The 12606-nt window shown below is 35.0% G+C and overlaps 1 protein-coding gene across 1 annotated transcript in view; it reads right to left on the bottom strand.

The window, feature by feature from the left end:
* LOC148951764 (uncharacterized) overlaps nucleotides 1-12606 on the bottom strand; it is a 243061-nt gene that overhangs the window by 53252 nt on the left and 177203 nt on the right. The window contains exon 9 of the mRNA XM_089089323.1: nucleotides 7839-8010. Coding sequence (XP_088945449.1) covers nucleotides 7839-8010 — 172 coding nt within the window. The remainder of the gene's footprint in view (nucleotides 1-7838; nucleotides 8011-12606) is intronic.

Genomic DNA, 12606 nt, shown 5'->3' with positions numbered 1-12606 from the left:
CAAAAACGGGGGGGGGGGAAAGACTTTTTTAATGAAGATAAAAATATCTTCATTCCAGTATTTTCAAATCTGGGAATCTCCAGGGACGGATCAGTTTTTTAGGAAAATACAAAAAAAAACAGATTTTTCAAAATTCAGGGAGAGCCTGTACCGTTCAAAGCTCCTTATTGGAGCCCCCCCCCCTCCCGCGTTCATTATGCGGTTCTAAATTATATTTACTAAACTTTACACTCCTACCGTTGTTTGCTGCTGATTACCAGGGTTGAAGGGTTGAAGAGACAAAATCCTTAATGTATGAAAAGATTCCTTTAAGGTTTTCCTCAAAGGAAAAACACATTTTCAAAGAAGATCTGTCTTTCAATAACTATTTGAAAGATGAATGGGCAATTTCATTCCGTAAAAGGAAAAACCTTTTTATATAAAGAAGGAGTGGTTTAATCATAACTGAAATCCTCTAGTCTCTATTTGAGTGCCTGAGATGCAGACAGATAAGACTGGAATAGAAGCCTTAAATAGAAAAACTATTCAAAATATTATCACATATTATAAAAGTTTAAATTCTTTAAAAATACTTGCACATCTATTTATCAATACCTAAATGTATTTAAATGTTTTGACTTCCTATGTAAAGAAAATGAGCAGTACGAAAAATATAGTTCGATCCCGCTTTCTAGGACTACAGTGGAATAAACGCTGAGATGGCTAAGCCACATGTTACGGAATAAGAATAATAACTTGCCAAATATTATACTTTTTGGAAGATATACTTTTTTGAAAAGCCAGATGGCTTTTAAACCATCTGGCTGAAAATCCAGGAGGTGGGAAGAATTTAAAGGAAATTTAAAGGAAAATTTTAAGAAAGAATTTAAAGGAAATAGAAAGTTCATGGGAAGATTAAGAGTGAAGCTTTAAAAAGATTGGGATGGTGGAGGAATGTGCACAGCTGTTTTAACATCAGATGGCTTTCTGCTGCAAAGAACAGTAGGTGATAGTGGTAGTAGATAATTTCAGAGACCACACTGCCTTTTCATGACGATAAATAAAAGTTCAAATAGGGATAAAATCCCAATTGAAACACTGTCTATTAAAAGGGTTTTATCCCTATTTGAACTTCTATTTATCGATAGTGGTAGTCTAATTAATTTCTAATACCTGTTCTATGCAATGATGCATGCCTTGGGGATTATACTAATTAATTATCACCAACTATTATATCATTTATTTACTATACTTTCCCTTGATATACCAGAAAATATTAACTACTATATTATGCAGCATCTGAACTCAACACATCTTAATAGTTCTCTTTCAGCCTTTAAGCTATGCTCTAACAAAAAGACGGCAAAACGACAAGTATACTCTTATTATATAAGCACGCCGAAATACACATAGTATCCTCGAGTATACTTAGCATACTCAAGTATGTTTATGTAGATGGCAGTATGCTCTACAGGGCTTAAAATCTTATTAGGCAAAAACGATAAAGCGGAGTTACTCTGAATTCTGGGTAGTATGCCTCATTGAGAATTAGATTCTCCAACAAGAGAATTTCTTACATAAATGTTTATTTTTCCTGGGAAACACACGATTTTACGACAAGCTACTTTCATGGTTAAGAATTTCAAATATACGTTGATAATTCACGCGATTTTACAACTAAAATACTTTCACGGTTAAGAAACGATACCTTCCGGTATTCGATTTGACTTATTAGTTTCAGACCTACCCATTAACCAATCCAGAATCAGATGTTAACTGGACTTTCTCTTAGAGACTTATCTAAAATTGCTTATAGGCCTAATATTGAAAATCTTCCCATTTTCCACGTTTTCAACCAATTTTCAACTTATTAAAGAAAATGCAAAACGAATTTCAAAAATATAATTCACTATATGAATAAAGCTGAATCTAAGCTATAAAGTGATAAGAAACTCCCATCGTACGTTCAAACATTAAAATCCCTAGGACTGAGTAAAAATAATATGCTCAGAAACTTGCACGTGGGATATAAGCTTTAAGCCTAATTGGATAGCGAACAGGAAAACTCAAAAGAAGAAAACCAATAGTACATTTTACAGGTACTATATGTTCAATAGCGCATCCTTCAACCAAAAATTTTCAACTAATGAATTAAAACAATTGAGGGTCAGCAAAACGAGTTCTCCGATATCAATCCAAAACAGAAAAGAACCAAACATTCGTCCACATGTAGATATTTTGCTTAGAGTTTTTGTGGGAGGGGGGGGGGGGCTATAAGAGGGATATAAAAATAAAAGTAATTTTTGCCCAAAGGGCCCATCAAGATCTAATCATTCCTGAAACCCGCGATTTTCTTTTTAAAAAAATTGGTGGTTTCAAGTTCTATGACAATGCTACATTTTTGTCAGTATTGCCAGTGGCAACGTGGAACTTGTCACGTTGAATTGTGAAAATAAATGAAAAATTACAAGTGGTTAAATTTGATGGGGCTTTTCATCCACAAAAATTCTAACATTAACAATCTATTGATTCCATGAGACGACCACATCTCCAAAAGGAAGCTAAGCCTTCTTAAGCTGTTTGGTGCCACTTGTTTTTACACCCTGCTTTACGTTTTACGCCCACTTGGCCTATTCTTTGGTGTTTTAAACCCATTTGTTGCTGTTTTACACTCACTTCGCCTATTTTTTCATATTTTACATCCAGTCTTGGCTGTTTGACACCCGCTTAGCCTACTTTTTGACTGATTCAAAACCATTTGTTGCTGTTTTACACCCACTTCGCCTATTTTCTACTGTTTTATACCCATTTTCGGCTGATTTGCACCCACTTAGCCTATTTTAGCTGTTTTACACCCACGTTCATTATTTGAATTTCGGATTATGTAGGTAGGACTGTAGGTAGTCTTTTTCATTAGAAATTGAATTCCCTATTTCTTCTAACGTTTTTTGAAATTTATGGCAGCGTAAGTTTCCACTTAGCCAATTCAACAATTAGATCCCGTTTTCACTGTCCTTGGTTATGTTCTTTAATGTATGCATTCTCCTTAATACGCTGGATAAGACCGAGTACACAATTCCCCGCTTCTTTTGTTCAGAAACACACTCACAGCAAATAGCTTCTCAGAGGAAGTAATTTTAGAAGCTTTATCTTCGGAGAACACGGAGACAAGTTTTTTGGACTGCCATTTCCCATTAAGGAAGAGAACGCCCGTTAGACAAACTGTATAAAAATACTTTGGACTTACTATCTTAGGAACCCTTTGGCTTTTATTAAGAAAACAACATTTGGCAAGACAATCAGTCCAGCTTTTGTAATTCCGTTGCAGTGATTGTGGTAGCTTAAAAATGAATGTAGTTTATAAGGTCGAAGGGTCACCTGTACTAAGGAGAGAGAGAAAAAACACTACCCAATAGAGTTTCTGTGTTTTAATACTTCTAACCCTGCTCCTTCTTTACATGTGGGTACAATGCTACTCAAGTGTGTCTCAAAGTTGAATTGTCTTGGGATTATTTTTTCTGATACACTTTCGACTACATGCTCATCTCTGGTTGCTAGTGCTCTGCAGTGCATTCGATTCTCATATGGTAAATTCTCGCCTAATAGAGGGAAGTACGGCCGCCGAGGCTTATGTAAACTTTATCATAGTTTTTGTTCTCCTGCAATTCTTTTTCTGTCCGGTGTGCAGCATCTAAAACGCAAAAAGGACCGTCTTCAGATAAGGAGAGTCTTCAGCCTCTTCAGCTGAAAATGTTAAATATTGTAATTTCCTGCTATATTTGCCAAGGTGGTACAGAAATCAGAAGATTATGTCTCATTTTGGACTTATCGACCCTCTAGTGCTGCTTGACAACATCGCTAAGGATCTGAGGACCAGTACTCCAAGGAAGATTTGTGCCAGGGACCCCCTCAAGTATTTTTTTTCCAGATTAGTGTTTCTATGGATATTTTAAGTTATTTATGTTGTTTTTTTCTTATCAATTCCTTGTGGATAATATTTTTTTTTTTTTAATCTGCATTTATTTTATATTGCGGGTTACAAATAAACTTACTAACTTAATTACTACCCAACATAGATATTAAAAATTCTGAAAAAAAAATTAAAAATAAACCCATCCAGATGTGTAAAAATATATCAAATAGCTGAACGAGCGTATACTTTTTGTGTGAGGATAAGAAAAAAATTTCCCCTCCCACCCAACTATCCAGAAATTTGAAGTTACATCGCAAGCCCCTCCCCCCCCCCCTTCAGAAAAATCTGTCCCATGAAAGTTTCAAATTGGTTCCCCCGCAGTGAGACAAAACAGTGTAGACTTTCCAACTATGACTTTCAAAAATCATTTTCAAAGAGGAAAGATCCCAAAATTTTATCAAATTATGTATCAATCAGCACGCAAAAAAGCATAAAATAATCTAATATTCAATTAATTCTCCCCTAATGTGACTTTCAACCAAAAATAAATATATTCTAAAAATGACTAATGGTGGGCTAGAACCCATGACTTAGAAATAGGAAATCTAATGTTCTGTACCTGTGCTTAAGGCGCACAATTTGTGGTCTTGTATCTCTGCTGCACTAATATACACAAGCAACTTAATACTTTTGGCATTTCAAAAATAAAATATCTATCGAATTTTTGGAGAAAAAAATTCTCGCCACGTCGATTATCGTATAAAAAATTTTAATATTCGTTGGTGTAATATGAGAGCACCATAGTAGTAAACAAGTCACATGATTTAAAAGTAAAAAACTGTTTCTAAGGAACAGTAAAAAACATTTCTAAGGAATCATTGAGCAAAATTTTCAACTATCTACCAGAAAACAACTTGCACTAATTGTAGTTTCCCGTTATATATGAACCGTTTTAGCAAAAGGTATGAAACAACAGCAATCCGACTTATTAATCAACCAATTTTTGATAGTTAGAACACTGGTCCACAGATATAGCCAATGGGAAAAATTCTGAGTGTTGCACCATGTAGTGCAACCCGTGCACCATCTGGAGCACATTCAACTAAGGTAATGGATGCTTCAAAATCTCGAGTGATTTAAACCTTATGTAAACTTAGACACATCATCTTAAATCCTGAAACGCAAGCCTTAATGCTGCGCAACAGGCGATCCTTTAAACCCTGCGCAACAGGCGTTCCTGAAATTTCTTTCATCAAGGTCAATGTCCCAATGTTGATTGAGTTCACTATGTTTAGCTTTCCCCTGACCCTTGATTGAGTTCTGAAACGTGGTAATTGCAGTCGTTTGCCAGCGTCTACGCCAAACTAGCAATGACGGTGTTGCCTAGTACTATCTTTTTTAGTGTAATAGCAATGAGTTACTGGACTGTAGTTAGTAGTAGTTAGTTAATAGGACTGTAGGTCAGTAAAAACCAACTTCGATAAGAAATTGCTCATATATCCCTCACATCATAAATTATTTTTGAAAATCCTGAAAAATAAACTTTTAAGCTATACAAGAATGTCGCACCAGTACCATCAGTCGCTGAAAACTCCTTTAATGAAGGCCAGTGAAGGTGTTTCCTGACTGTGTTTCCTAACACTGTCTTTTCTTGTGTGAATTGTCTAGGAGATACCTAGGAGATGTTTAATTGTGGGTGACTGCCGCAGCAATAGAAAACACTTTAGATACTAAAATTGTTTTTAAGGTCCTCAGGTCATTGGTAATAAAAAATAAGTTCAACATAGCAGAAAGAGGGTAAATGTCAAAGTTCCCTCACAGGGGTTATTACATTGTTGGTTTATTTTTCGTGCCAAATTCAGTAAGATTGTCGTTTGAAAATACCGAATTGTGTAACAAAAGCTGTTCTGCATTTGATTTGTATATCTTTTTTTTTTAAATATACGAACAATGTTACTTTTAAGTTCTTTAGTAAATCTGAAAGTAGTTTGTATCCAGACAATTTTTTGGTTTTTTTTTCCACGTCTAACTTGCTAAGTTCGGCTTTTGAAAATACCGAATTGTGTCACAAAAGCTTTCGACATTTTACTTTTTATTTGACTCTTTTGCAGGTGACTCTTTTGCAAATAATTTTACTTTGAAGCTCTTTACTAAATCCGAAAGTAGTTTGTATCCATAAAGTGTTATGGAAGTTTTTCCATGCCAAATCTGTCAAGTGTGGCTTTTAAAAAGACCAGTTGATGTCAAAATGGTTGCGTTGATTTATGAATAGTTTTAGTTTTATTATAAAATATTTACTGCACACAACAGTCTTACACCGTAGCCTGTTAAGTCTTACAACCAAGAATCAAAGTAACCAAGAATTGGTTGAAAACCTTTTGTTTATTTTAATTTTTTATGGCTCAGAGGGAGAAGAATAGTGACACAAATTTTAGAGAGCACCCCATCTCTGCAGCGAACTACTTTACTTAGAGAGATGGGGAAAATTCATAATTTCCGAAAATATATCAAAACGACTGCGAATCGGGTGAAGATATTTTTTTAGGGAGCACCGATTGAAACTGAGTAAATTCAAAAATTTCAAATTGAAGCCCTCATAAAAGCATCATGAATTTTTAATCCACACATAAATTCGGCTCATTTTGCTTCTTTTTTTATAGAAACATTACAATCCAAAATCCAAATTCCTAAGCATTCCAGCACAGAGAAGCATGGGAGTATGTGAGAAGTGATTTGCTTACATTTTCACGCAAATTTTTTTTGTTTGAGGGGGAGGGGGTGAGGTACAAAAAACGCATCAAAAACTAGATTATATGTATTTTTTTTACGTTTTTACGAGTAGGACAAAAATTTCGGGGGGAGGGGTCAAACTTTCATACCCCCCTTGCCACGGCCTTACGAAAGACCAATGCGATAAAAACTTTACATTTTTCCCAACCATACAGTCACAAATTAGAACTTTTATTTTCTTTATTCAGGGTCAAAACCTATTGGCAGGCAGCCAACAATGAGGCAACACACATTTTGTTCATGGTTTTCCCCTATTCTGCTCTCTTTCCTTTGGTTTCCTTATAATTACTTTATAGTCCCATATTCCAGGGGGGAGGGCATTTTCATCATCTAAACGTAAGGATAAGATATTGGATCACGGGGAATTTAACTTCTTGTTATTCTTATTGACTTAAAATTTCACACGGCATGATTTAAAACTCTTGGTTTGGAACCGAAAGCTTGTATTTTTAAACATTGACTTAAAACATTTTACAGAAAATTTGCAAGTCAAACGACATTAGCCTTCGACATCACCCCCCTTAAAAACATCAGCCTTTGACACCCCCTTTTCAACGATATTTCGGTTAAGTGCCCTGTTGAGGAGTATAGGGAGAATATCTACCAAGATTCGTAAATGTAGTATCACACCTCAACATATACTACGAACTCGACCAAAACTCCCTTCTCGAACCTGAACAGGTTAGGGAATAACCGAAAGCGGGCTCAAAAATATAACTCACATTTATTCACCAAATTGTCTGACCAAGTACTTACATTTGATTCCAACTTAAACTTATAATGACCTTACCATCATCTCATTGTGAACTCAAACAGCTAAAATCACACATATACACAAAACAACTAAAGTTGCCTCTTTTGCGGGCCAGTGGGATGCTGACCAATCACGGGAAAGCTGACTTGAATGGGCCAATATTACCCTCATTATCAATTCACTAGCTTTGAAAATCACGCTTTGGCCTCGACTCGAGTCGAGTGACTTTCAAAGCCGAGTCATTTTTACCATTAGATTCAAAGAGATATAAATTGTTTTAAAGTCAGAAGAAAGCAATTTATATAAAGGAGAAAAGGGAAATTTATCTGATAATCAGGGCCAGGGGCCCAACCCCTCATCCCTAGATCCAGCAATGTCAATCATTAAAAAGAGACAACGTACCTAAAGACCACATGTCTATTGGAGGACCATAAGGTAATCCAAGGATAACTTCGGGGGATCTATAAAATCTTGACTGAATATATGTGTAGACTCGTTGATGCGTATAACAAGAGCTGCCAAAGTCTATCACCTTGATTGAACTAGATTTATGATGCTTCAATAACACATTTTCCTGGAAAGAAAGAAAACATGCTGAAACAAACTGTTAAAATTCTTCCCGAAGACTCACTTTGAGGAATATTGTTGAAGAAACAGATTTCAAATCAGACTTCTATAGTGAAATTAGGAAATTTAGTTTTAGCTTTCTTTTTTTTTGTGTAGGAGGGTTTGGGCATTTCTAGGGACGAACTGAGTTGAAATAGTAATCCAGTAAAAACTGAAATACTTTTTTTTTTGCTATTTTAAAGAAACGGCTATTTTCACAAGGACGGATTTTTGGCTCCCATTTAACTCGGTCCCCCTTTAACTCAGCCCTGTTCAACTCAAGTCGGGTTACTCAACCCTATTTAACTCAATTCCCGATTACCCCCCCCTGCAACCAAACCCTCATTCAAGTTAACCCCCGTACAATTCAATCCTCATTAAATACACCCTTTTAATCAACACCAATTCTACCCTATTTAACTCAACAATATCTAAATCAACCCGCATGCAACTCAACCCCTATTCCATTGAACCCAAAATCAACTTAATCCCAGTTCAATTCAACCGCTGCAACCGGCTAAGTTAGGTTGAATTAGATTGATTTCAATGGGGGTTGAATTGCATGAAGGGTTGAGTTAAACGGGGGATGAGTTGAATGGGTTTTGGGCTGAATGGCATTGAGTTGAATAAGGGTTAAGTTAAATGGATTAAGTTGTTGACTTAAACGGGGGCTGGTATGCACACACATCATTTTTAGGTCTTGACAAATGCAATTTCGATAACTAAAGCTCCAATAACCATCTGGAAGTGGGCAAAGAGGATAATATAGTTTTTCAAAAAAACAAACAAAAAAATATCTAAAAGTATTAGAGACTTGTTTTGATTTAAAATTGCAAAGCAGCAAAATGTGTGTTTAATTTGCAAAAGAAGCATCATCAAGTGGAACGCGGCCTCTTGCTTAAAATAAGTCATTTAGAAAAACAGAATCACAACCAAAAACCAAAAGTATTCAAGAAATGCATATTTTAAACTATAATACTTGTTTAAACCGAAAAGACATCATTAAGTACATCCAGAATTGTATACACTGGAGGGGGTATTTTTTCGGGGGAGTACGAAAAAAGCTTTACACGCACATCAAAATGTATTTATATAAATTTTGTTACTTTTCCATGGTTCGGGTAGGAATTTCGAGGGGGAGGTAAGCCCCGTTACCCTTTCTGGATACGGTCTTGATCAAGTAGAATGCAGGTTAATACTTAAAATGAATTGGAATAAAAACAGCCACTGAATATTAAAAGCACATTAAAAAGTAACTAAATGCACTTTTGGGTTCTGTCAATCTATTTACAGTAATTTTAAATAGTAAGTTGAAAAACCATATCTGGTCATTTGGTGGGTCAAAGAAATAGTTGTTTGCCTGGAAATAATTTGTATGGTCTTTCAAGAAAAAGGTAAGCATAATAACATTAACAATTAAAACAAGTCAATCTATTTTTTAGAATTAAACTGTTATAAAATAACTCCATCACATAGCACTGCACATAACTGCAACACTGAACATCCCTGAAGCTAGATCGTCTAAGGATGAGAAGGGGGGAGGGAGGGACAACGAAGATTAAAAGAAAATGGTGAAAGAGGAGAAGATTGAGAAACAGGAGGAAGGACTATATCTAAGGGAAGGGGGAGGCACCAGGTTTACCCTCCCCCCAAATATTTTCTTGGCTCGTAAATAGGCCAAAAACAAATACAGGTGGAAAGACTATTTCTCCTAAAAACGAACGATATTTCTCATGCTCGTAAATAAATCTTTGAAATGCAGGTAAAAAAAAAAAAACTCACAGTTTGAAAAAGAATTCTTTGTTTACCTCTCCCTTACGGAAAAATAATTTAGGAACAGGAGGAAGGACTATCCAAGGAAAAGGAGAGGCACTGGGTTTAATCCCTCCACCGAATACTTCTCCGGCTCGTAAATCGAGCGAAAACAAATGCAGGTAAAAAGCCTATTTCTCCTAAAACGAAAGATATATCTCAAGCTCGTAAATTAATCTTTGAAATACAGGTAAAAAAAAAAAAAAAAAAAAAAAAAAAAAAAAAAAAAAAAAAAAAAAGTTCGAACAAGAATTCTCTGTTACCCCTCCCTTCACTTATGGGAAACAATTCTTTTGGTATCCTTCTAACAATATATCCTAGATACGGCACAGACACGAGGGTCAATTACAAATTAATGAACGTAAGTTTAATTAAAAAGAATAAAATAGCTTAATTAAAAGATTATTTTATGCCACTTTTTTCGTTCATTCTTCTTCTAGGAGTACCAAGTGGACAAGACTGTGTTAAAATATTTGTGGGTTAGACTACTGAAGCAGCCATTGAACATGAAAAGTAAATTAGGAGTAAATAATTCAAATTACATAAATAAACATCTTAAGGGAAATATTCACAGTAAGTTTAATATATATCACAAACTTCCGAAAAATGTGGTCTACACTTCCTCGGAATAATGCATACTATCTAAACTAACTTTATTTTTGGAAGATTGAAAAGTAAATACCCAGCACAGGACACAGGACATATTATTAAGTACCGTCTTTATTGTTATATATTCTCATGAAGGGCATTTAAATAAATAATTTTCTAATCTAAATATACTACATTGCTTTACACCTATTATTAGTGGTATATCAATCCATATAATTATGTGGTTCAAAAATTATATAGCTCAGCTCATTATTGTCACATTCTGGATCATGGAGCCATCTTTCTTCTTTCTTCTGCTTCTACGATAAAGACGAAAATAACTATCAACAAATATTTACAATCGACCCTTGTTTTAAATGCAAAAACCAACGCTGTTATAAAATGCAGCAAAATTTGTCTATCAGGTAACGCGTCATTGACATATGTCAGGCGATTAGGATATAGCCGAAAAGAGCCCAAATTACCCCCAAATTACAACAAAAAGGAGTGAATTCCTTTTCTTTTCTAAATCTTATTTAATGAACTCTCTTTCCTTACTTTTTTTTATTTCTCCATTTTTATGAAGCAAATGCTTACATATTATGTGTTTAAATGTTTAATGCTATGATATTTGTTTCATATTCCCCTCCCCTACAGGCCAGGGAGTCTTTGTGGGGATTTGTGGATTGTAGTATTATTACTGTATTTTATGAAAATAAATCTATCTTTCTATGTATCTAAAAATGAAAACGAGTAACTTATATTAGTCATGTTTATTAAATGATCTATTTACGCCCCCTTCTTTCTGTTTTCTCGCTCCTTCAGTGTTGTCGCACGATTCTATTGTGTGCAGTTTTTGGCTGATATGTAATTAGTTGTTTTATCGCAACCGACATACGACACTGACCCATGAAATAAAATTCTAGATGCACCACTGTGACCAAAAGTAACCAGGTAAGAATATTAACTAGGTATTAACTGTCAGTTATATGCCTAGGAATTACAAATCATTTGGTTTTCAGAATATTTTGATTACAAATGGTGTCTAGGGAAGCCCATAGTTTTGTTCGAGATAGTGCACGATGTGACCAAGTCAGCAGTGGCGGTTCTGATCTCTCCTGTATCTGGGACAATATCTTTATTAGCCCCCCCCCCCCCTGTGTCCCAAAAAAATTTCAGGGCAAATTAAAAAAAAAAATTTATCTAGTAACAAAATTTTCATTTATTGAAATCTGACTTTTCTCGCTTTATATGGAAAAAGATGTGGCAAAAATGAAAATTTCAGATTCAGTTTGTCTATGCTTACACCCAACTGCGCTCTCTGCTTTATTTTTATATAAATAAAATCTCTAAATTTAAAAAATTATTCTAAATGTTAAACTATTGGTTTGAAATTTCAAGCCCCTGCAATTTCTGCGCCCGGAAAAGTGCCCTCTCTGTCCCTCTCCCCTAAAACCATCTCTGCTAGTTGCCCAGGTTGCCCAGGCAAGTAAGAATTTCAATCTTTTCACAATTGTCCCCCTAACCTAAATTGTCTCTCAGATAATTTCCTTTTTTGGGATTTTTTAAATCTGTCCAGACTTCTTACTTCTTGATGAAACTTGCCTGTGTATTTGTAGGTAATAAATTTCCATCAAGGTGCTTTTGAGTAGTATGATATTTACGGCAGGTTCTACGCCTAGAGGAAGAAGTAGAGGAGGGTGTTAGGATGAAATTGTTTTTGGCTTCGGACATTTTATGCAAATCGAGGTGCAACAACTTATTCAATAATAATATTCAACATAATTCAATTTTCAATAATAAGCATTCCAAATTGAGTTAAACTCCTCACTTGGAGATCTATCAGCTAAAAGAAATACTTTCGAACCTCTCATTTGACAAATCAGCAGGAAATAAACCAAGAACAGTTTTTCCTGACAAGTCAGAGCATCATATGAACATGACATATGGCATAAGCAGCAGTACATTTGGTACCACACAACTTGTTTCCTGCTATTTACAACTATTTGTTTTTTTTTCAATACTCCAGTTTTCTTATATAATTTTTGCCTTTGATTTTCTTCATATGTGTAACTAAACTAACAGTGTCATTTGTGTTTCCTAGGTTTTTAGCCTCCCCCCCTATATTTTGAAAAATGCCTTGTTTGGATATTTTATTGAACAA

The sequence above is a fragment of the Artemia sp. Qi Xiang Cuo genome, chromosome 5 (assembly GCF_049724085.1).
Source record: "Artemia sp. Qi Xiang Cuo chromosome 5, ASM4972408v1, whole genome shotgun sequence".
Taxonomy (NCBI): Eukaryota; Metazoa; Arthropoda; class Branchiopoda; order Anostraca; family Artemiidae; genus Artemia; species Artemia sp. Qi Xiang Cuo.
This window is presented reverse-complemented; position numbering and strand designations above follow the sequence as displayed.